The sequence below is a fragment of the Sarcophilus harrisii genome, chromosome 1, assembly GCF_902635505.1.
Source record: "Sarcophilus harrisii chromosome 1, mSarHar1.11, whole genome shotgun sequence".
Lineage (NCBI taxonomy): Eukaryota > Metazoa > Chordata > Mammalia > Dasyuromorphia > Dasyuridae > Sarcophilus > Sarcophilus harrisii.
In genome coordinates, this window is record NC_045426.1 from 344133876 (window position 1) to 344158916 (window position 25041).

The 25041-nt window shown below is 37.8% G+C and overlaps 2 protein-coding genes across 3 annotated transcripts in view; one reads left to right on the forward strand and one right to left on the reverse strand.

Annotated features, from left to right (window-relative positions):
• Positions 1-1072, reverse strand: part of LOC100920962 (zinc finger and SCAN domain-containing protein 30-like) — an 82299-nt gene extending 81227 nt beyond the window's left edge. Inside the window, exon 1 of the mRNA XM_031945755.1 lies at positions 114-1072. The gene's annotated coding sequence lies outside the window, so the exon portion shown is untranslated. The remainder of the gene's footprint in view (positions 1-113) is intronic.
• A 1876-nt stretch (positions 1073-2948) lies between these two features.
• UBE2I (ubiquitin conjugating enzyme E2 I) lies at positions 2949-23577 on the forward strand. Of its 2 annotated transcripts, none has more exons than XM_031945756.1 (7): positions 2949-3094; positions 10561-10639; positions 11249-11332; positions 13827-13899; positions 15265-15374; positions 15538-15617; positions 19850-23577. In XM_031945756.1, the coding sequence occupies exons 2-7, from the start codon at positions 10574-10576 to the stop codon at positions 19911-19913; spliced, it is 477 nt and encodes a 158-aa protein (XP_031801616.1). In that variant the 5' UTR covers positions 2949-3094; positions 10561-10573; the 3' UTR covers positions 19914-23577. The 2 variants fall into 2 exon arrangements, with proteins under 2 accessions (XP_031801616.1, XP_031801617.1); XM_031945757.1 differs by lacking the exon at positions 2949-3094 and adding an exon at positions 3384-3566.
• Positions 23578-25041: the final 1464 nt, after the last annotated feature.

A 25041-nucleotide genomic window follows, 5' to 3' on the forward strand; every position in this document is an offset into this window, starting at 1 on the left:
GCAGTTAGTATAAACACCTCATCCCACCCCAAACCAGGGCTATACTGCTACACAATAAGTCCTGAGGAAAGTGGACTTAATCTTACAGAACATATGACAATGAGTTAACTCACAACTCTTGAAGGTTAGGAGACTTTTTCTTCCATTTGTGGAATCCACAGTAAGATCATCTGAGGAAGGATGAACAGCTTTCTGCCAGGCTCCTTGTAAAGTTTTTTCCCAAAGAATCTGTTTTTCCACAGCTTCTGAGGAAGATACTAATAGCAACTGGTATTCCAGGAACACAGCTAGGATACCTGAGAACTTCATATCATCCAATCTTTTGAAATTCAAAGAAAGATAGAAAGAGACAGAGGCTTTTCCCAGACAAGCAATTCCCTCATAGAGACTTACCTAGAACTCCTAGTACCCCTGCCCTAGACTTAGTCAAATACTCAAATCTGGCCAGCTCTTTTAAGTAGACTCTAGTAAAAGGCACTTTGGCTAATCCCAAATACTTCTAGTTCAGCATTTGATTTCACTCAATGACTTTCACTCCTACCAAATTGCATATGTATTTTGCTTACTTTAACACCTTTGATTAACTGATTCAATAGAAGCAATTGGAACATAAGTAAGGTAGTTAACTTCAACTGATAGGCAAGTAACTGATCCAAACCTCCACTCCACTCCCTAAAGATGGTTGAGTTAGAACTAGAAGGCACCAAGGTTCTGAAAACTCATAAAGTCTCCTCATAGGAAAGAAAAAAGCCAAAGTTCTAAGGATTTTCCTTAACCTGATTATTGATTATAAACTCATTTCCAATGAACTCAACTGTGGTAGTAGAAGGCACAAACTAATCAGAAAAGTCAAGTGTAGGAATGCCTATCAGCAGGGACCACACATCATGCTCAGAAACCCACCAAACCTTCCATACTTGGCAGAGATTGCATGCCTCACAATGCCAGTTGAGAGGAGGTCCAGCAGGAAAAGTGTTATAACAGCACCAGAGAACATCAATAGTCCAAAAATTTGGTCCTATATGTCCACTGGCCTCTATGTGTCTACTCTTCCCAATCTTCATGTATGTATATATATATATATATATATATATATATATATATATATAGGAGTGTGAATCAGATGTATGGAGAAAATGTTTTGGATTTTTTTGTTTGGATTTTTTTTCCATGTAATTTCATTAAATGCCTTTGCTTTAAATTAGTTGTATGGCTGATTAGTAAACACACCAGGGAAGGCATGAGAGCTATGATTTCTGCATCTGCCTGAGAATAGATACACACCTATAGAGTATTTTGGAAGTGGAATACCAAGTTTGGGAGAACTTACTTAGGAAGTAGAGGCACTGCAAGATGATACCCAAAGATAGAAGGTGAAAAAATTCCTGACATCAAAAAGCTTACAATCTACTTGGGAAAACATTTTTGTTCTTAAATTGTGTGCATGTCTTCATGACATTTGGGGATTTCTTGGCAAAAGTGGAATGGTTTGTCATTCTCTTCTCCATCTCCAACAGATGAGGAAACTGAGGCAGATAGGATTAAATGATTTGCCCAGAGTCACACAGCTAATAAGTGTCTGAGACTCGGCAAGATGAGTCTTTCTGACTCGGAGTGCAACACTCTATTCACTGTGTCACCCAGGGGAGATTGTGTCCATAAATAAGACAGATATAAAGTAGCCAATAGCATAAGAGTAAAGGAATAACTCCAATTAAGCTAATATCAGAAAATTTGGGATGGCTCAATTAAGGCTTAATGGAAGAGGTGGCTTTTAAGGTGAAGGAATAGATTTGGGCATATATAAAGATAAAATATATTCCAGTTATAGAGAAACAGCCTATGCTTATCTACAGAGGGAACTGTAGCTATATTATGAACAATGGTTTGTATTTTATTGTATAAGCAACGGGGAGCCACAGATGCTTAAAAAAAAATTACCTCCAAGGTCTTTTCCAGCTCTAAAGGTCTATGACTTCCAAATGTGGGCATCAGAGGAAGTCTTCTTGGAGGAGACAGCATTGGAGCTGAGTCTTGAAAGACGATATGAGAAAGTTATTTTTAAGGTCTCTTCCAATCTCTGAGACAAGACGGCTCAGTAGATGTGTTCTACACCTTATGGAGCTTCTTAATAAATGCTGAATAGATGTGCCTTTTCAATCACCTAGGCGGAGGGTCCCCAGTCTAATATTCTAATCTAATAAATTAAAAGACCCGGGTGCCCGTAGGTGAGACCCAAGAGAGACGGGGGGGGGGGGGGGGGGGGGGGGGGGGAGTCAGGGGAGCTGAATTCGAATGTGACTCAGCATCTCACAGCCCGGGTGACCTTGGGCAGGAGGCTTTGATCTCTGTGAGCCACGGAGCCTCCACAGAGCAGAGGAAGGGATGCTTCCCGAGGTCCTTGGCAACTTCCAGGGCTGCAAGCCTACAGTATTCGTAGGGGGAGGGGAAGGAGGAAGCCATGCCCGAGCTTTGTAGGCAGCACAGCCTGGCTCAGACCTGGACAGGCCAGTCCCGGGCTCTCGAAGCCTCGCCCCAGCCAGCTAGGGACTCCAGCGAAAAGGAGCTTACGCGACAAACTAGGAGGACCTCGACTTAAGCTCAAGCAGGAAGGCCGTACGAGGCTGGCCCACTAAATTCCTCCCCCGCCCAGGCCCCGGGTCCTTCGTTCTTGCCCCTCCCCCACACTGTAGTCCGCCCCTCCCCCATTCCGTCTTGGCTCCTGCTGTCTCTTTAGGGACTGTCTACAATTCTCCTTCCGTCTGTCCGGCAAGAGCTGGAATTTTGTAACAAGCCCTCTCATTGGGTGAATCTGAGGTAAGCCACGCCTATTCCTCAAAAATGACCAATCCGGAAAGGTTTCAGAGATTTCAGTGCTTTTGGGGGTCATATGGCTACTGAGATGTTCAGGTTGATCTGTAGGCCCCATTACACTTTTCCCCGAGATTTTTGATTCTATCTGACTAGGAGACCTCGGAGATTGACACTCTTGGCGTTCCCTTCCAAGCATCTGAAGAATCCTTGAGATTTCCTGCTCCCCCTTTTTGTTGTTTTTTCCACGCGTATCTTCAGAAGAACAAACTCATTCCGAAAGGTACTTTGCATATGGTCCCTAATATTAGGGACGCGGCTCCTTTAAGTGCACAGGTAGCTAAGTCCCTGCCTGTGGAAGAAATCGCTCCTCGGGGGTCCCTACGCCCGAAGTTCGTACCCCGTTGCGCTCCCTGGGGAGGTGAACTGGTCCAGCCAGTGTGGCCAGTGGGACTGCGAAGGCACGAGCAAGAAGGGGAGGGGAAAGGGGAGCCGCGGGAGCAGCGGGGGTGGTGGTGGCGGCAGCGCGCGGGTGCAGGCGGGCGGCAGGGCAGCCCGCGGCTCCCTCCCCCCTCCCCCCGCCCCGCCCCGCGCCGCGCCGCGCCGGGGTCCTGCCGTCTTGGGTCCGGCTGCGCGCGGAGCGGGCTCCGGAGGGAAAGTCCCGAGACAAAGGGAAGCGCCGCCGTAGCCACCGACCATCCGGGCACCTTCCGCCTCGATCCGGGACACTTGCCGGGGGCCGCGGCCGTGCTGAGGTGAGGCGACCCCCTCTGGGCCGGGTCGGGCCGAGCTGGGCCCGGCGGCAGCGGCGGCGGCGGCGGCGGCGGCAGCAGCAGCAGCAGCAGCAGCAGCAGCGCCGCTTCCCTCCTCCCTCTCCCTCCTCCTTTCTGTCGAGGCCGGGCTCGGCCCCGCTCCCTCCTCTTCTTGGTCCCCGCCTGAAACTGCGGCCATCAGGCCGAATCACGGCCTGGAAAATGGAGCGGAGCTGACCAGGCTTCGCGGTCTGGGAGACCGGCTGGGAGCTAGGACGTTTTCCTCTCCGGGGACTGGGCCGGGCCACCTCGGCGCGTCTGTCCGCCCCTAAGGAGGCCGGGGTTGGGGGGAGGGGGAGCAGTCCGGCCTCGGCTGCTCCATCCGTTCCTCCTGGGAAACTCCGAGACCCCCGACGGGCCCCCAAAGTAGGTAGTCGGGGAGGACGTATCCCTCCCTTCATCCGTGGAAAGGGAGAGTCATCCTCGGTGAGAGATCCACGATAGAAGGGGCCAAGAGTTCATCTCTTTCCAGGATCTCCTTTTAGCAGATAGGGAAACAGATTCGGGACGGTGGAAGCGACTTGTCCAAGGTCACACATCCAGATCGAGTCAGATCCATCCTTTGGCCTCCTGGTTCTTTGCATTAATTTCTGCTAATAGGGATTTGGAAGAGGGATTCCAGATATTTAGGGATTTTTTGGAGCCGGGAAAGGCAGGTAAAAGTGTCGCAGATAACTGTCTTTGGAACGTGGTGGCTTTCTTAAAAACAATACTAAAAGGCTGCTCGAAATGTACGCCCTGAAATCTATGTCTCTCAGAACAACCCTTTCCCATCCCATCTTTTCCTATCAATTTTGATTGATTAGACTTTGGGGTGATGGAACGGCTTATTGGCACATTGCAGGGGTTGTACACGATGCTGAGAAACTTAAGAATTGAGGTTTTTTTCCCCCCCAAGTCTGAACCCAGTTCAATGTATCAGTAGGTAGCAGTGCAAGCAAAATAATACCCACGTGAAACTTTAGTGAGAGACTAAGGGATGGGTGAATTAAGTAGTCCAAAATTCCCAGTGATCTTACTGTTGTAACTTTTAAAATTATCTACAGTTAAAAGAAAAACTTAAATTGGGCCACTTAGCTTCTCTATGCTAGCAGTGTAATTCTGACTGTTGTCTGTTTTTGCCCCACCTCCGAAAAGAAAAAATAACTATCCATCCAGGCTTTGAAAGGAATACACAACCAAAATGTGATTGGTTGGATTAAGAGAACAGGGGACAGTATTTTTATTTTGGTTTTTGGGTTGTTTTTTTTTTAAACCATTCTTCTAATCTCTGGGCTTGATTTTATTGTTAACAACTCTTGGGTTTGCTAGACAAGTCTTCTTGCCTAATATAGAGCAGAAATTGAGAAAAGTTAGCAAGAGGAAAAATTGGATTGCCATTTTGTCTCTTCAGAGTGGAATCCCATGTGGTTTATTGGCTACAAACCTTATCCTTTACACATTCATGCTTTTTTGGAAGTATGAACAATTAATATTTTCTACTTTAATCCTTGACTTTTCATTTTTTAAAGAAAAATAACCATTCCCTCTTTCATTCTTGGCAGTTTTTCAGAGATGCCCTATCCCTTTAGGAAGAGTGAAAGGAAAGTCCAATTTTTCACTTGTGAGAGAAGACAGAGTTGGCAAGAATACAAATACACAGTAACTACCAAAGAAATCAAAATTATTTCTTGGTTCATAGGCCCAGTTAGCATTTTTAAACACATAGATAGAGGAATAAGCTTGAGTTGGGTTTTTTTTTTTTGACAGGGGGGGGGGGGGGATTGTTTTAGTGGTTTAAGATCAAAATAAAATATTAGATGATGGGACACATTAAATTTTTTTAAAATATTTTTTGCAGTGTCACAGTTAATAGTATTACTTTTTATGGGAGTGATTGGAACAAAATTGCATTTAAAATGAGGTGAAATTAAAAATTCAGGCCCATAAATTTAACTTTTCTTTTTTTAACTTAAGCTTTTATTTGACTTAAAAAACATCTTAAATGTCTCATTACTAGGGAAAATACTACTGAGATCTAATATTAAAAGGGATGTTTCTAGAATTTAACTAAATTTTGAATCCATTGCAAATTTGTTTTGGTTCTGTTACAAAAATAGATCATGTCCCAGAGTCTAGAATGAGTTAAGACTGGTTTCAGTTTCTAGTTCTGAATTGTTAAACAGTTGTACCAGAACTTAGTTTCACTAAGTGATGGATCTCAAAGTTACTGTTATGTACATGAGGATTATACAAAGTGTAATAAGAACATGAAGCATTTTAAGTGTGATTCGGGCTATCAGGTAAGGCTCAAACCATTCATTCTAAGGAATCCTAAGGGAGAAAAACTGAAACATTGCTATTTTGTAACTCGGCCTATGAATGAAGTGTTTTTACCTTGTCTCCGATAATGCTTGATAAGCTTATTATTATTTCTTTAAGACTTAATGTTTTTGCTTTTTAAACTACTAGGAACACTTGGTTAGTCCATTAAGTGCTTCGTTTTAAAGCTAGATCTTGCTTTGGTGGTTACTTATAATCATAAAGTAATATCTAACTTTTCCCTTGATAAATAGAAAATCCTAGAATTGGAAGAGATGTTCTAATTCTAACAGGTACATTTAAGCTCTCCTCAGTAGCATTTCTATAAAAGAAGGGGTGGGGGCAGGACGCACTTTGTTTCGAGTCTAGTCAAATATACTAACAGGGAATTTAAGCTAAAACTAAGGATTGGAATTGACCTTGAGAGATTACTTTGTCCAGTAATCCCTAGCCTTCATTCAAGCTACAAATAATTTCTGGAAAAGCCATATATAATTTGATTTTTTTGTATGTAGGTATTTAGGTTTGTATTATAGAGCAGAAATAAGCGGTTCTTGCTCAGTATACCTAATGGAATAAGTGACAGTTTTAGCACTTCGATTCTCCCACTTCTCTTATAAAATCATGGAATCTGTAGCAGGAAGGGACTTTAAAAATCATCTAATCCAGTGCTCTCATTTTACAGATAGTGAAATTGAGACCCAAACTGGTTGAGTGACTGGCTCAAAGTCCTTCAGGTAGTAAGCTGCAAAGCCTGGACTAAGCTCAGATCCTTTGATTTCAAAAGCCATTATTATTTGCCTTTTTCCTTTCTTTTCTCCATAATTATACTTTATATACTTGCTTGTGGGTATTGCTTATTCCTATTATTAGTATTCAAAGCTATAAAGGATTGAACTCTATCCTACTGGATAAAACTGGTTTATGAATTAAAAGATCTGTTTTGATTTCAAGCTCTTGCTAGATGACCTTGAACATCACTTCAGTCTTTCTATATTTCATTATCTTTGAACTGGCTGTGTTGACTTTTTTCTGCCTCATCCCCTAGGGATGTTATAAAGATCATAGGAAATTTTTCTAAGATTATTGAACTGTTAAAGCTCTTGCAGGAGTTCATAGATCTAAGGTGGTTCAGGATTAATATTAAAACAGATGCTACTAAGTTGGAAGTTTTGTTTTTAATTGAGAACCCTCACTCATGGCCTTTCAAAAATAATGTGGTAAGTTCCTAGTGATACTCCAATTGTATATTGCCTTCTTTAACTTTGTTTGAATCCAGTTATGAAAGACTAAATAATGATTTGTGAGAAAGGAGGTAGGGAAAAAAAAAATTGATCCATATGTGGGAAAGAAATAGACTGGCTAGAATTTTGAAATAGTACTGTTTTTGTTTTTTTTTTATTTGTTGGAGATTTTTTCTTAATAAACTTATTAAGCCTGTAATATATAAAGCACTATTAATTATTAAGGATGATCTAAAAATTACATGATTCTTTTCCTCAATCTCTTTATCATTTAATTTTTATTTTTTCCTCAATTACTTATAAACAAAAATTTTAAACATCCATTTAAAAAAAATTTTAGTTTGAAATAATTTGATATAGACATATACATGTAGTCATGCAGAACATTTCCATATTAACAGAGTTGCAAAAGAAAATAAAGATCCAAAACAAAGAAAGTTTTAAAATATGTGTGTTTGTGTGCATGTGCATGCACTTGCTACGTTCCTGCCTTAATCTGTATTTAAACTCCATAAGTTCTTTCTCAGGAGGTTGATAGCTTTTTCCATCATGAATCCTTATAGTTTGTCTGGGATTATGATAATGATCAGAATAGCTAAGTCATTCACAGCTGATCATCTTATAGTATTGCCGTTTCTGTGTACAGGGTTCCCTTGGTTCTGCTCACTTCATTTTGCATCAGTTTATGCACCAGTTTTTCTGAAACTATCCTCATCATTTCTTATAGTATTTTGTAACTCAGCCTATGAATGAAGGGTTTTTTGTTGTTGTTGTTGTTGTTGTTTTTTTTTGACAAGGGAACTCTTTTAAGTTTTATCCACAATTAATAGCCTAAAGCTCTTCATCACAATCATATAGTACAACTTGTTCAGCCATTCCCCAATACATGAGCATCCTCTCAATAGCTTGAGTTCTTTGTCACCACAAAAAGTTGCTATAAATATTTTTATACTTACAGGTCTGGAGGAGTACTATTACCAAAAACGTTAATTCTGGTCAAGCTTGATGTTTTGTTATTTGGGTGCATTTTTTAATGAAAAGGAAAAGATGAAAAATTAGCTTCAGGGTAAAGTTGGTCAGTCTGTAATAAGCACATTAGCAAATCCTTGAAACCTACTTCTTTTGGTAATTTATTTGGAGATTTTTAATTGAAGGGTATTTTTTCCTCTGTTTTTTCTGGTCTAATGAGATGTATATATGAGTACCTTTCCTGCCACAAGATGGGATATTGGACTATTTTGCTGTGTTGGCTGGGAGAGAATGGTGAAATTCAAGAAATCATCATTGTTCTTTAAATAGCTCTTGTCAAGAGTAGATGGGAGGGGGGCAGCTAGATTGCACAGTGGATAGAGCACCAGCCCTGAATTCAGGAGGACCTGAGTTCAAATCTGGTCTCAGACACATAATACTTCCTACCTGTGTGACCCTGAACAAGTTATTTAACTCCAATTGCCTCAGCCAAAAAAAAAAAAGTAGATGGAAGGGAGAGGGCTGGATCATAATTGGTTAGAGAGAAGTATTTAAGTCGCAAGGTGACAGTTTATAATATGTGAAGCTTTCACTTTTCTGTACTGAGCTTTCCTTTTGCTGCTAGTATTTCTGCCCAAAATATCTGTAATTTACTCTAGCACTGATCTTAAAAAGATACATTGTGCTCTCCATGGGACACTTTTCACTTTCACTATGATGGGTGTTCTTTAGCATTGCATGAAACTTACAAGTAAGTAGACGATTGTATTAATTTACACTACAAAATTGACATTGCTACCTTTTCTCTGAAGGAAACAACATATAATGCAAAAACTTGTGACCATATTGCTAGGAATGTTCTTTTAGTAGTACATCGAATACATACTACTACATTCTAGCTTTCATAGTCTTAGTTTTAAGTAAAGGTTTCCATTGCCTTCCTAACCCTTGAGGCTAGTACTTGGTAGATATTTGAATGTCTATTTGAGTAACTCTTTTATATATACCATAGAAACATCAACACCCTCTGAGATTGGTAGGGCTGGTAGTTGGTACTGTTTTATAGATGAGGAAAGTGGAGCATGGGTTAAAAATCACTTCTCTAAGTCAATCCATTTCTTTCCCCACCACATCTCACAGAATATCTTTGGATTTGACAAATACACAAGAGTACAGAGGATGATAGAAGCTTGAGTTTCCTTTCCATTGTCCTTCCCACTTTGTAAAATGGGTAATGAGAAGGAAAAGGTCTGCCAGATGGGGGAAGAGAACAAGGTGTCTTGATAATCTAGTTAATTATAATTAGTGTTGCTATCTATTAACACAATTCTTTTTCATTCCCCCCTTTTTTTTTTTTGGACAAGGGAACTCTTAAGTTTCATCCACAATTAATAGCTTAAAGCTCTTTATTCTTTGTGCCGTTTTTCACTCAGGATGTATATTTGAATTTTGAGCCCCAGGACTGGGTTCACACACTCTTTTTGTTAACTATAAAATAAGCAGTTCTCCCTTCTGGAAATGAGCTCCATAATGATATGGTTGGTATCAGAGCTGTATAACTGCCAAAGTAGTTACTGACTAGCTTCAGCAACTTAAGAGCAAACACTGAAACCAGTGGCACAAGTTCTAAATTCATATGATCCCACAGGCCAACATCCATCCTCTTCTATGCTCTACCCTTCCCAACATCACTCCTTTGCTGTTTTGACTATGCCATTATGGTATGATTGTGCTGCTGACCAGCTTTAATTCTGATGGTTTAGATAGGGTTATATATATTCAGTAAGCATTTATTAAATTCTTACTATGTAGTAATGCCCTAGGTTCTGGGCTTAGAAGGACAAAAGTAAAAACAACTCCTGCCTTCAAGGAATTTACATCCCACTTATAAGGGGAAGATTCAGATTTGGGGAATAAGAGTAAGCATTATAACTACTTTTGTGCTTATGACCTTTTAGGGTAATAGCTATGGAGTGAGTGTGTGTGTGTGTGTGTAAAAGTAAGAGGATGGAATAAAAAGGTCTGGAAATAATACTTAGAACTATAGGGTGAATCTGATATCTTCATTCTTCTGTGAGGTCCTGTTTTGGCCACTGTGGTAGTCTTGTCAATATAGTGAACGTTAATTTCCTCCAAGTGTAGTGCAAACATCAAACACTGGGTGGAGTTATCTTGCCAACATTACAGTCTCTTGAATATTAATTTGATTCCTTTAATGATCTAATAATCATTTGTACAAAAATATGAATCTGCTTGCTTGAGGCAAAGAGTAATGGATGAGCATTGTCAGGCTTCCACTGACTTCCTTTCCCAAAAAAAAATAAGTATTAATAAGGAGTAAATAGAGAACCAAATTAGTGTTTACAACAGAGTAGTCAGAAGAATGTTCTGACCTAACACTGTGTTTTTTGCATTTGTACTAGAGGGATTTTGAATATGTCTGGAATAGCCCTCAGCAGACTTGCACAGGAGAGGAAAGCTTGGAGAAAAGATCATCCTTTTGTAAGTATAATACAGTTTCTGTGTAACAAGAAAAATGTGATTTTAGCCTTTTCTCAATTGAATACCAACTAGGAACAATTTATTCAGGTCTCTGACTATGGGCCAAACTGATTGACCTTTTTTTTTCCCCTAATATTCTTTTTTTTTTTTTTTAATTTTTTATTAAAGCTTTTTATTTTCAAAACATTTGCATGGATAATTTTTCAATATTCATCCTTGCAAAACCTTGTGTTCCAAATTTTTCCCTCCTCTCCACTGTAATCCAGTGTTAAATATGTTAAAATGTATCTTAAATCCAAAATATGTATTCATATTTATGTAATTATCTTGATTTGCAAGAAAAGTCATATCAAAAAGAAAAAAAGTGAGAAAGAAAACAATGCAAGCAAACAACAACAAAAAGAGTGAAAATGTTATGTTGTGATACACACTTAGTTCCCCCAGTCCTCTCTCTGGGTGTAGATGGCTCTCTTCAGCAGAAGATCATTAGAACTGGCCTCAATCATCTCATTGAGACTGGTTAATCTTGTTAATAGGACTTATGTTTTCTGGAGTATTCTGAAGTAAGATCCTTCAGTTGATGCTTTTGTTTTTGTTTTTTAAACTCAGGGCTTTGTAGCAGTACCTACGAAAAATCCAGATGGCACAATGAATCTCATGAACTGGGAATGTGCCATTCCAGGAAAGAAAGGGGTAAGATTTCTCAGTAGCTTGCCATTTCCATAGGTCTCACACGTCAGCAGAAGCTGCATATAGGTCAGAATTGGTCTATGGAATGCAAACTAAGTGAAAACTTTCTTATATAAGCTTTTCCAAAACAAACTTGCTGCTTGTTTGTTTTCCCATTTGCTCATACTTTCAAGGTACTGCTAGTGTGCTGGTCCTACATCCACTTAAACTTCCAGATGTTTACATGTAAGTAGACCATCTTAGCTTTTGATTAGAATATAGGCACAATAAGCTAGTTGAATGATTTTAATTCCTTTACTAGGCTAGAATACTATTGTTCCATTGCTAGAGACTGCACCTTTAATCTTAGTCAGCCATCTTCAAGATTGGTATAGATGGCTTGATGTAACCCATTTTTGTGCTGGAACTATAATACAAAATACATAATACAACGATCTAAGATTGCCATTGTCACATAGAAATAGTGTCAGCATTGGTTGGCTTTCTTCTTTTATGGAAGTGAGTAAAAGGAGACACCATGGTATTCAACTGCTAATTTGTTTTCTTCAACAGAATTTCCAAAGTAAGGCTTTGGTGGATAATTTTAGAGAGGAGCTTATAAGTGAATAAAACAGTTAACTCATCAGGACTTAGAAGGAAAGATTGCAAAAACTATTTAGCATGAAAAAACTTCAGGGATATAATAGTATTGGAATTTTTGTTTAAGTGTATTTACACACACACACACACGCACACACGAAACTGGAATACTTTTTAGCTTTTTAAAGATAAGACAAGGCAAAACATATAGTACCAAAGAGACTTGTAAACTTTATCATCAGAAATAAACAATAGGAACTTCTTTACTAGAAACTTTTGGAACTGGTACAAATTATGGTTTCTCTGGTTCAAGTGGTAGATTTGAAGTGATATAATCCTCTGAATTCCATGAAGAGAATCGATCATGAGTGATCTCATTGACGCAGATATTTTGCTTCAGTCAATCAGCACACATTTGTTAAATGCCTGTTCTGTGCCAGGTACCCATCCCGGAAATACAAATACAAAGCTTAAAAGAATTCATGCTGTCAGGGAATTTAAAGAAAGAAATCCTGTGATAACCAACATTTCTGACTCCTAAACTAAACTTTTAGCCTAACTAATCAAGAGTAGCTACTTGGGCAAAGATTTCTTTGCTCAGGCATATAACATAAAGATAATGCTACATTCTCCCCAGTGAAGTCAACCTTATTCCCCAAGCTGTTTTGAATGGCATCTTCTTTGATTTATGTCTTTTCCAAAAAAGCAGCCTCTTACTCTTTTTGTGAATAATCATGAGAAAGCTATTAAAAGTGTCTAATGCCTTTATTTTGACCTTTTAGCAGTCTGCCATCCTCTGATACTGTTTACAAGATAAGGAAATGTATTTCCCAAAAAGTTGGCAAACTTTGTTGTATTTCATAAAATAAAAAATATAGTTGTGGGGGGTTTTTTATACCAGAACCCTGAAATTCATCTGAATTGGAGCAAGAACAGCTTCTGTTTTGACAGCCAAAAATCTCCTACTCACCTAAAATGAGCAACAAAGAAACTGTATCTAATTGAAATCATATAGAAAACTTGGCTAACTGAATGTAGCCACATAGATTGTATTCTTTTATACTCCCTTACCTTTCTTTGCCAAAATGCTCTGTGGTATTTATAACTATAAAGAACTTTCAGAGATGGTTTCAAAGTCCAAGTTTTCTTTCATATTACTGCTTTTAGTGCTTTGCTTCTAGAGCAATGCAAAGCAAAGCACTCTAGATCTCAACATTTGCAAATCCTATCACCCCACCCCCCAGAGTATAAAACTCCTATAAAATCTGTAAAATCCAGTAACCTCCCGTTAATTTCCAGGATCAAATATAAAATCCTTTGGCATTTAAACTTTTCATTACCTATTCTGTTCCTCCCTTTTTAACATCCTTTCATTATACTTTATAATCCAGCCATATTGTCATTTGAATATCACTCTTAACTTGTATCTCCATGTCTAAAATTCATTCTTCCCAACTTCTGATTTCTAGAATCCCTAGATTCCTTTAAGCTTTAGTTCAGACACCACTTATTCCAGTAGACATTTCTTGATTCCCTCCAACTACTGGTGCTATCTCCTATAAGTTTACCTTCTATCTGCTCTGTATTTATTTTGTGTGTGCTAATCAATATATCTTGTCTTCCCTTGTTAGAATGTAAACTTTTAAGATCAGAGACTGTTTTTGGTTTACTTTTGTATTCTTAGCTCTTAGCACAGGACCTGGCATATAGTAAAGTGCCCTTAGTAAAAGCCTATTGACTAATTGAAATTGTGGTCAGGTACCTGGCTACCGTGTGTTTATTATGCTATTTTGTTTAAAGTGACTATGTGATAGACAGATCTCAAGTATAATAGACCTTAGTAATTGCCCTCCCTTTTCCTACTTATCCTACACTAAAGGCAAATGACATGCCTAACTTTGGTTTAATTCCCTGGCAGACTCCATGGGAAGGAGGTTTATTTAAACTACGGATGCTTTTTAAGGATGATTATCCATCTTCACCACCAAAATGTAAGTACAGTAAAGTCTCAAGTAGGCACATCTTCTTCATAGTTTCTACTATAATAATAGCCAAAAGCTTCCTGAGAACACGTGATTGCTGAAGCCCTGGGACTTACCAAAGGACAATTATTTAGCCATTAAGAGAGGCTGATTGAATAATTGAGATGAATGTGACTAACAGGAGATTCACTCTGATTACTAGCTCATACACCTCATAGCCATAGTTTGAACCACAGAAGTTTATGTTCTGTGTTCACTAAGACTGTCAAGTCTTGGCCTGAAAATAGCAGAGTAATACTTGTTCTAAACAGCTATTTTTTTGTGCCTGGAGGGGTTTCTACTAGCCAGATTAAGAAATTATTCTAAATTCAATGTACAAATCTCATTTGTTGTCTTCTGTTGTTTGTATCTTGGATAATGTACAGACTCCTAAAGAAGGTAAATTTGGGGGAAGGTGCAACCACATTTGAATTCAGGATCCTTTTAAAAAAAAAAAAAAAACTCAGTATTTTGATGTAAAATTCATGGCAAATTGTTGGTGTGAGTTTTCACGTTTTCCTGAAATATTCTGGAAATATCCATAATTTTTATTCTAAATTGATGTTACAATCCCCACCAGTTAAAAACCTAGATAATGTTTTTTTCATTGAACAGATGGCTTTTAGATTATGGCCAAGTCCTATAAGACCATTGTCAATTCCATACCATACTCATGTAATCATGGGAAATTTGAACTGAAAAAGGAAAGATCATCTAGTCCAGTCTTTTTCCAAAGATGAAGAAAATGAGAATAAAAGTGATATGCCCCAAGATTACACAAAATAGTAAATGGTAGAGCCAGGAGTTGAACATAGCCTGATTCCAAATCCATTATTATTTTTACCATACCACACTTGGGGTTATCATGGTTTTTGGATTCTTTGGGAAAGTATACCACATCTCAAAAAACGGATTGGGGGAAGAGTTGATCTGGGTTCCACTAATCCCTTTAGAAGAGAACAGATCATTGAGATTGCTAGTTTGTGTTGTCTTCTTTACCAGAAACTCTGGACTACTTTCTAGCTTTGTTCTTCAAATTGGAAAAAAATACAAAATTGGAAAGTTTTTTTCTCTTTTCCCTCTCTCTAGACCACAATTGTAGTTTGTAATTTTGTTAGCATTTTCCTCATAGTTTAGCAAGGCTTCTGGGAATTGACTGTTAGTGTTGAATTTCAGTTTTTATTTGGGGGTGGGTGGGTTACTAAATCTCAAATAGATTCAAGATGTAGTTACTACTGGTAGGCCTTAGTTCTAGCAGTAGTACCTGTTTCTTATAAAATGCAGTAGAACTCTATATTTTAATTTGGCTTGCCTTCCTTTCCCATCATTATCTAGGTAAATTTGAACCACCATTATTTCATCCAAATGTGTATCCTTCAGGCACAGTATGCCTGTCCATCTTAGAAGAAGATAAGGATTGGAGGCCAGCAATCACAATTAAACAGGTAGGGAAATTATTTTCCCATTTGGAGAGTTGATAGAAAGAATTTGTAACAACTGTGACATTAAAGGTGCCTTCGTAAAAAATTACAGGGATTTTTTTTGCTTTTTTTTTTTTTTTAATTTTTTGAAAAGTCTTGATTCAACTTTTTTTTTTCTCTCACACAGATCTTGTTAGGAATACAAGAACTTCTAAATGAACCAAATATTCAAGACCCAGCTCAAGCAGAGGCTTACACAATTTACTGGTTAGTATTTCATTCTAACACTTGTTTTTATTGTACATGATTTGTTTATTTTGATTTCTGTGCTTTTAACAAAAAGCTTGTTCTTTAAAATATGTGCCATATTTGGCAGGATTAACTATAGAGAGCTAGATTTTAGTGTAGTATGCTTGAAACAAAAATAAGCTATTTGAATGATTACAAATTATTCTCCTTTTGGAGTTTTACTTTGAGACACTATAGAAACGTGGGAATAGGTAGGGTTTATCAGTTTGTTGGATGGTGGTGAGTAATAGTAATGCCAACCCTTTTGCTACTTTTGTAGCCTTCCTTAAATTTAGAGGGAAGGGGACTTGATTGCTAAATGTATTGACCTGCAGACATGTCGACCATATTGTGTATAAGAACCATTATATGCTTAAGGGACTTTGATGAGGGCAGAGTAGCTATGTGTGACAAAAAGATGCCTGCATAGTGTCATCTTTTTGTGGACATAGAAGCAGATGATGGCTATGCAACTTTAGTTCCTCACTCACTTTTATCTTCTTAACTTGCCAATTAATTTCCTTAGTCATCCTCCCCTTTGACTACATTATGTCAGCATTTAATTGCAGTTGGGTCAATTTTCCACCATCCTAAATTTATAGAGCACTGGTATGATTTATTCAAAATCCTGAATAAGATAATAAACTTGATTTTATCAAGCAAGATGAAAAGAAAAGCCCATCTTGTACAGAGAGGTAATCTGCTTAATCTCTGCCTGGATTGAGTGTTTCAGTATCTTTCCAGTCTGCTTCTCTGTTTGCAGAAGTATTGCGTCTTCAGGCATTCTGGGGGGAGGCAGGTAAAAAAATTTTTTTCTTAATTCTCAGCTTTTCATGCCTTTTGGGTTTGAATATCCATCTGTCTTTTTCTCCTTCTCATAAGGCCACGTATAGAACTTATCTAGGTTTGAGAGGAAGCTAAAACAGGAGGAAGGGAACAAGTAATATAGAAAAACAGCCAATTGTTTCAACTTTGATATGAGTGATTTAATAAATTGCCCCATCTCTTAAATGTTCTCCTTAGGAGGAGGCAAAGATGGGTTCATTCTCTGTGCTAAAATTAGATAAAAGATATGCACATACTTGTTACAATGTGAAGGCTTGTACATCCAGATTGAAATGGGATTGTCATTGATGAATAATGTGATATATTAATTTCCCCCTGCCCCAAATTGGAAGAAAAAAAATGACTTTACTGTGCCAGTAGCCTAACTCTTAGGGCAATGGGGTAGAGCAGATAAAGTTTGTTTAGAATTCATTTTTTGGAGATAAAGAGGCAATTTGAGAGTTGAGATGGATAACCTGGAGTAATTTATAAATATTAATAGGATTTGGAAATCTAACACAAAAATTCTTGGGTAAAGGGAGTCATGTGAATGAAGAAAAGTAAATCTTTCTAAAATGGGTAATGGTCCACATTTGGGAATCAGGTACAGGTATACCCCTCAACCAAATATATTAAGGTATTTTTGGAACTATAAAAATGATTGGACAATGTGGTTACTTATATAATTTTGCCAGAATATTCACCATAAGATTTCTTTAAAAAATAAGCTCCCTTTTTGTATTTACTCAATTTAAAGAATTTAAAATTCAAGAGTTATATCTTTAAGGTAGTATTTCAATAGAGTTATGACTCTATTCTAGGGAGAGGCTATAAATACTGAAGTAGAGCCAGATGAAAACATGACCTTTTATACGCATGGAGCAGGTGAGCTGGGGTAGAATTAGTGCTGGCACATCACAAAATGTTGTTCATTCAACTTGGCAAGGGTGTGTCTTCTTTTGAAAAATCAACTTTCTTGAGAACAGAAACGTTTTTATTTGAAAGCTAAACTTAAGCTCGGGCTCTTAGATTTTATTTAAAAGTTATTAATTGGGAAAATCTGGCCCCCTTGTTACTCTTCCATGAAAAGCTAAACTTAACTGTGATTAATCAGTTCTGGATCATGGGCATTACCCAGATAATCCTGTATCTCTTAAAACAGCCTCTAGAAGTGCTAGTACAGCAGCCTGCCAAGTTTCTAGGAAGGGAAGATCCAAAAGACATTGTGAACAAGTCAGCACCCCAAGGAGCATTTTTGTGACCTTTGGGTTGATAGGAGATGCAGGTTTGGGGGTAAGGTTTTATGTAAAAGAATAAAGACCCTAATTGAGGATTGGATACTAATTGTTAAAGAAGTGGAATTCAGCATTCTAAAGATAATTCTTGGTGATACAGTGTCCTTAGGAAGATATTTTGGTTTTGGTTTGAATTGTATAGTTCTTCACTAGGAAAATTGGATAGTAGTTCATATTTCCTCTCTAATCTAAGTATGATCAGTCTGTTTTAAGTTGAGGCAGACATTCTGAGAAATCTACCTATGTTTTTGTGTTTTTGTGGGATTTGGGTTTTTTGGTTTTTTGGGTTTTGTTTGTTTGTTTTGTTTGTTTTTGCTCAGGTCCCTTTTGTCAAGAAATCCCTATAGTAGGAGAGAGGGAGGAAGATTTTTTTTTACATATATTTGTACATATTGAGCTAGCCAAGTAATGGAAAATTGTTGGCATAAGGTATTTCTGCCAGGTAATAGTGATGCAAGCTTTTTAATATTTGTAATGATGAGATCAGGAAAATAATTCTATAAATATTACATTTTTCATGTAGTTCCTTGAAGCAATCACTTCCTCAGACAAATAAAAAATTGTCCATCCTCACTGGATTACCAAATTTATAAAGTAGTTAGGACCACAAGAATATAGAGTTAGAACTGGAAGAATAGTATTTTTTAAGAGGTTCTTTAGTCCAATACCCTCATTTGATAGATAAAGAAATTGAGGTCTAGAGAAATGAAACGACTTGTCCAAAATAATACAGGCAGTGAGTGTGAATGGTGGGATTCAAATTCAAGTCATATGATTCCAATGTCAGCCCCTTTTTAACTATATTGTGCCTGTTATTTCCATTTGTAACTAGGGAAACGAGATTTTTTTTGTCTGTTAGTGGTTGTGTAAGTGCAGACCACTTTTCCTTTTGAAAGTTAGCCCTGTCTGCCTCTCCCAAGTTAGCATATCCTTAAAGGACAGGTAAATAAAACCTCAAAGGGTTAATTCATCTTGAAAAAAAGGTACAACGCAATACATTAGAAATAAAAGAAATCAGGCTATTTGTGCTTGTCTAAAGAATTGGACATTATTTTTAAAAAAAAATTAGAAATTAAAGGAGAAATCTAAAATGTTTGAATGTTTCAAGAATGAAATTTTCAATGTCATCCAGAATTTTGCTCATCCTTTCCAATTGTATATCACTCTTGCTCTATAATTAATGGTTTTAATTCTTTCTGTTTCTAAGCCAATGTATACTATTCTAGATGGTTGTGTTTTTTAATGAAAACCAAGAGATTTGAATGGATTAAAACGTGTGTGTGTGTGTGTGTGTGTGTGTGTGTGTATAAAAGAAAGATAGAATTGGAAAGGAGGGTGTGTGTAATTTTGTGGGTATAGGAAGTGTTGTCAGATGCTGGCAATAAATTTCTTCTGCTTTCTTTCCCATTCTCCCTTTTGCATATGCTCCTGAGAAGGCTTTGTAGAATGGATTGTTTTTCCTCCTGCCTCTCAGCTGATGTTAATTTGATGTTCTCCTCCATTGTTAACCTACATATTGAGCAGAGTTCATTTGATAGTTTCTTCCCAAATCATGCCTTGCCTCTCTTATAAAAATGATTCATCTTTCTCGCCCTCTTTTTCACTCCTATCCTCAGGATTTACTAATGTCCATTTATGATTGACAATTGCCCTGCCTTTGTCTGAGCTTTTCTTCATATAATTTCTGGCTTTGGAGTTGGAGGACCTACTTCAGATCCTGCTTCTATCATTAAATTACTCATGGGCAGGTCACAACCTCTTTGGACCTTATTCTCCTTTTTTATAAAACAAGGAGGTTAGATTAAATGACTTTTCATGTCCCTTCTAGTTCTATGGTTTTATAATTCTTGTAAACTCAAGAGTTCTATCAGGGTATTTAGTATTTCTAAAATAATCTTCATCTAACTTGGCTATTTTCCTCTGGATTCTTTCATTGCCTTAGGCTGAATATTCTTTCGTGGATTCTGTGTACAAGTTGTCTGAGATATATTATGCAAAGCCAAAAACATTCAGGGTAGTAGGAGCTGGTTTATCTAACGTGCTTTTCTTTCTTTCTTTCTCTCTCTCTCTCTTTTTTTTTTTAAACCTTAGCCAAAACAGAGTGGAATATGAGAAAAGGGTTCGAGCACAAGCCAAGAAGTTTGCACCCTCATAAACATCGATCTTGTGGCATCTTAAAAAGGAAGGGATTGGTTTGGCAAGAACTTGTTTACAAAATTTTTGCAAAATCTAATGTTGCTATGTACAATGACTATTCACTTAGGGGAGGGGGTTGTGTGTGTGCCATTTTCCATTTTCGCCACTTGTATACAGTTCTGAATTCGCTGAATTGCCCCCAGTTTTTTCATACAGGGTCTCTTCCTTCAGTCTTTTGTATTTTTGATTGTTATGTAAAACTTGCTTTTATTTTAATATTGATGTCAGTATTTCAACTGCTGTAAAATTATAAACTTTTATACTTCTATAAATTCCCTAGTATCTAGTTTCATTTGCTCTCTGATGCAGGCATGCTTACAAATGTTTAGAATTCTATTTAGCCTCTAGCTGGCTGTATGAAAAAAGAAATTCATAATCTTTCCCTTTCCCTACCCTTAATTTGTTTTTCTATCTTTCAGAGACTAGGTTATATTGCTTACAAGCCCCAGAGATCCAAAGTCAGCCAGCATCTTGTTTCTGCATCACTTCCTTGTGTTTATATGGCGTTTTGTCTGTGTTGCTGTTTAGAGTAAATAAACTGTTTATATAAAGGTTTTTGTTTCATTATCTTCTTCATTAAAATGAGTGCAAAGAGGAGGCTTCTAGTTCAGACTGTCTTCAAACTAACATAGCCACCCTTCTGTTGCCTACTCTGTAAAGACCTCTATGTAGAGACTTTTCTCACTAGCCCTCCATACTAGGGCCAGCTTGGGAGCATTCCAATTGTTTGTTTGGCTTCTTGGTGACCTAGGAAGCCGTGATTGGCTCTTAGACCTTGTCCTTATCCTTTTGTAAATACTGCTATGTTAAAATATATATATATATATATCTGTATGTATAAGGGTTTTTGTTGTTATTGTTGGGGTTGATTTTTTTTTGTTTTGTTTTGTTTTGTTCCTTTCCTCCCTACCTTTGGGGCTATTCACTACTGGACATATTTTAAACCTGGTTAATCTGAATTGGTTTGTACTCTCCCTTTTAAACATCCAACTAAGAGATTGGTGAATGCATGGCCCGTTGCCCTGCTGAAATGCAGAGCTTCAGTGGTTCGAAGAGGCATTTTGATAACTAAGTCTAAGTACTAAATGCCAGACCAAAACTAAAACCAAACTTAAGATTTAAAAGATTTAGAAGACTGGATTTAAAGCAATAACTGAGCAAGCCAGTCTGGAAGCTGGGTATACCTGGCTAGGGACCCAAACCTAGATTAACCAGATGATAATACACTTGTGCTGTATAGTTTTACTCACTGGTAACAAATGAGCTTTCCTCTTACTGAAAATAGCATCCTTCTACTCCAAAGAGATCTGTTGTGTCAGTGGGATGGAGTTGATAACTTGGATACCACTCCCTTTTTAATATATTCGTAAAAGAATCTCAACTCTTGGAAGTGAGCACCATAGGGTGGAAATCACTGCTTTGTTAAAGGAATGACCTTGTTCTTCATCTCTGTAGGAAAGATCTGGGGAGAAAGTAACTCACTAATAGTGCCCTCTCACAGTAACCATACTCTTCCTGTTTCTTTGTTTGAAAATGTATTGAATGGCTTTGCAAACAAGTTGGAGGTTTGATCCTAAGTCACATGCTTCTGGTATCAATGGCTGTCTTAGAATCACTTGCATGTTCCTTATTGCGTGCTCTTGTAGGCATCTTTTCAGAGATTCCCCTAGAGTAGGCTTTTAAACCATGTAGGTCACAGGCATTCACTCCAGCTGCACGCTTTGCCTCCAGTGGTTCAGTCCACAAGTGAAAGTCTGCACATGTGTCCAACACATAGCTGTGGAGTGCAGACAGATGCTTTTCCAGCAGGCAGTTAGCTTTCTATGTATCTAGGGAATAACACTTATATGCACTTAGTGGTTTCTGTTGCATGAGATTCCAATTGGGCACCTGAATAATGTTTCTGGCACATGCCCTGTAACCCCAGTTGTACACTGAGAATGTAGTGAATCATAGTCAATAAGCATCTAAAAGGCCTTTTCATTTGGCTCTTAAGCTTCCTGAAATTGTTTTCTATTAAATAAGGTCATTCTAATTTTTAAATTATCTTTAATTTATTGGAACAGGAGACTTGCAGGCAAGGGAGGCCCTTTTTTGCCCTCTCTACCTCCCTCAAGCCCAGCTGCAGAGTATGACTTAGGGAGGTGTAAGGATGGGGGAATGGAAGGGAACTGCCAAAGCAGTCTCTGCTCCAGATTTTCAGTAGCTGGTTTGCTGAGCCTTTGTCAGTCATGAAAAATGACTCACAGCTGTTCCATGCACAGATGTGTGGTGATTGAATTAAGGACTGATATTTGAGGTGGGTCTTAAAAGAAACATAACTTGAAGGCATCTCAGCAGCTTGGAGTGTCAAGTCTCACTTTAGCTTTGCCTGTCAGATTCCGCCAGTTTTGGCAAAAATATGTGTTGGAAGTAGATAGGAATTAAGAGGTGGTGGGGAGCATCCAGTGTTCATTAAAAAAAACGAACAAACAAACAAAAAAAAAACATTCCTCCCTGATAATGGGAATGTAGGGATCTTAGTGTTTTAAGTTTTCAAGAGCATCAGATGGTGGAATTGACTGGACCTTTTATCAGAGCTGTGAGGATGGAAAGTAACTGATTCCAAGTTAGAGCAATCACTTTTTAAGAATTATGTTAAATCCATTGCTCCTTATGGAAATAGGCCTTTCTTAGATCAGGGTTCTCACATTTAAACAAGCTAAAAACTGAATCTACTCTCTAAACCCTCTGATCACCATAATGATAAAAAGCTGAGCTGCCTGGTGTCCATAGTCAAGGGAGTCATTCATCTGAAACATTGTCAGGCTGCTCCAAAGGGACTAACCAGACCAGTGTCTAACACACATAATATTACTGACTTCCCGTATGGAGAATCCATTCATTAGGAAAAATTAACGGGAAGGAAGATGCATGAGTTTCATGCCTTTTCCATAAGGAAAAGATTGCTTCTGCCCCAAATTAAACAAGATAAGGTGTGATATTTTTATTTTCAAAAACAATGGTAGGAGATTTCCCATCTAAAAACCCTAGGCTAGATGCCTTCTAGCATGTTGTCATCTAGAACTTGGTTCAATTCAAGGTTAATTTTTAAGACTTAGGATTTTCATTCACTTCCAACTCCATTTGAGGTACGAGTGCCTTGTTTGCTTGCTTAATATATTTTGTATTGTTCACTAGTTCCTCAGTTTGATATTTGCAATTTATTTATAATGCAAAGAATATGACATGGGTAATTCAGCTGGATTGTATATTTGTAGCCTGCTCCCAGAATGTCTTATTTTGTAATGACTGAACTAAATCTAGTAATAGTTAAACATGTATATGGTTAATATATATGGAAATACAATATATTTTATAGTTAAAGTATTCTAAAGTAATTGATGTTTCTAGCAAATTGTAGTGATTTAAGGCTAATGAAATGTTTCTTTTGTACCACAATTCTTGACTTAACAAAGATGTGAATCTTGTAATGCGAGGACTATGAAATTTGATCATCCTGTTTTTAAATGTAAGGAAAAAGATTGTGTTCCCAGCATGAGAATCCTATAGTAAGGAATTGTGGGAAATAGGTAACCACTGTATCTGAGAATCCTCTCATTAAAAAATTTCCATAAAATTGACATGTAGGATGTTTCCTTTTCATGCACTGCCCTTGTCGTTCTCCTGGGTGGTAATGAACTTTGGAAGGTTGAGACTGGTGTTGGTATCTTTGGCCCCAATGGGCCTTATCTCATCCATTCCCCTTAGGTTCTTAAGTTCTGTACTTCTGCACTTGTCTGAACTCCATGCTGAGAAGAGGTTTGCTTGTGAAGATAATAACTCCTTGGTGTCTTAGGGACATCAGCTAAATTAATACCTCCCTTTTAGATTAATGCCTCAGTGTCCTTAAGTAGCTTCATAACCTGGGATTAAGTACATATGGTAAACACATTTATTTGCCTTGGTAGGGTTTTGCAAAGTATTTAGGGGTTTGTTAAGTATCACCTCTCTAGGGGAAAGGAAGAATTGGGCAGAGTTAACAAATACTAGCCCTTCCTTTTTAAGTTAGGACCATGGAATAGTAGAATTAGAACTGAAAAAGACCTTAGAAGTCATTGAATCCAACTCCTATATTTTACAGACAGAAAATTAAATTTCGAAGGGAAGTGAGTTGCAGAGGGTCACACAGTAATAAGCATTTGAATTAGGATTTGAATTCAGTCTTGCTGTCTCCAGGGCTATTATCTTATCAAGAGCAAGGTTTTAAGGTGTTAGGCTGTTTCTTGCTCCTGTGGTTGGTTTTTGCTAATGCCCTTGAAAGAAGATAGGAGCTTTTAGAGACCTGCTGCTGGTCTTAGTGTTTTAATTGTCTTTTGGCCCTGTTCTATATGAACAAAGTTCATAAACATATATGTGATTTAGACACTAATGATGCCCATCTCAACTCAACTCCTTAAGAGTTGTATCAGAAGTCAGTCCTATTTTGTAAGAACTAAGTGACATCCTTTATATATTCCAGTCAGGTCCAGGTTCCTCTCCCTAAAGATTGGATTTTGTTTTTCAAGTTCCCACTGAATCTTTTCTGGTAAATGATGTAAACCCTTACACACCAAGTGCTAACCAACACTTTTGCCTTAGATCTGGTTAAATATCAGGTACTGTTTTTGGTTCAACTTTCTCAATGCAGTATAGTTAAGTAGAAAGAATACTGAATTTGGAGTTAAAGGACCCCAGTTCACATTCCAGCTCTGCCACTTGTTGTCTGTATGACCTTAGGCAAGCTTAATTTTTCAGGCCTAGTTTGCTCATCTATAAAATGAAGGAGTTGGGATTGATGGCTTCTGAGTTTCTTCTGACTTGATTTATTATCCTAAGATCCATTTCGTGTCATGCCTCAACCTCTAGACCTCTATAACTCCTTTCCTTTCCAAATTCGATAGCAATATTTTGCTAGGAACCTATATTGCTTCTTATAGCTATTTGGAGGTTCCTTTCAACTACAATTATGTATCACAATAACATAGAGTGGTGAGGGATGTGGCCTAATTTGATTTCTCTTTCACCAGTGTAGAAGGGTTTTGAGGATAGTTTGATTGGAAGAGAAT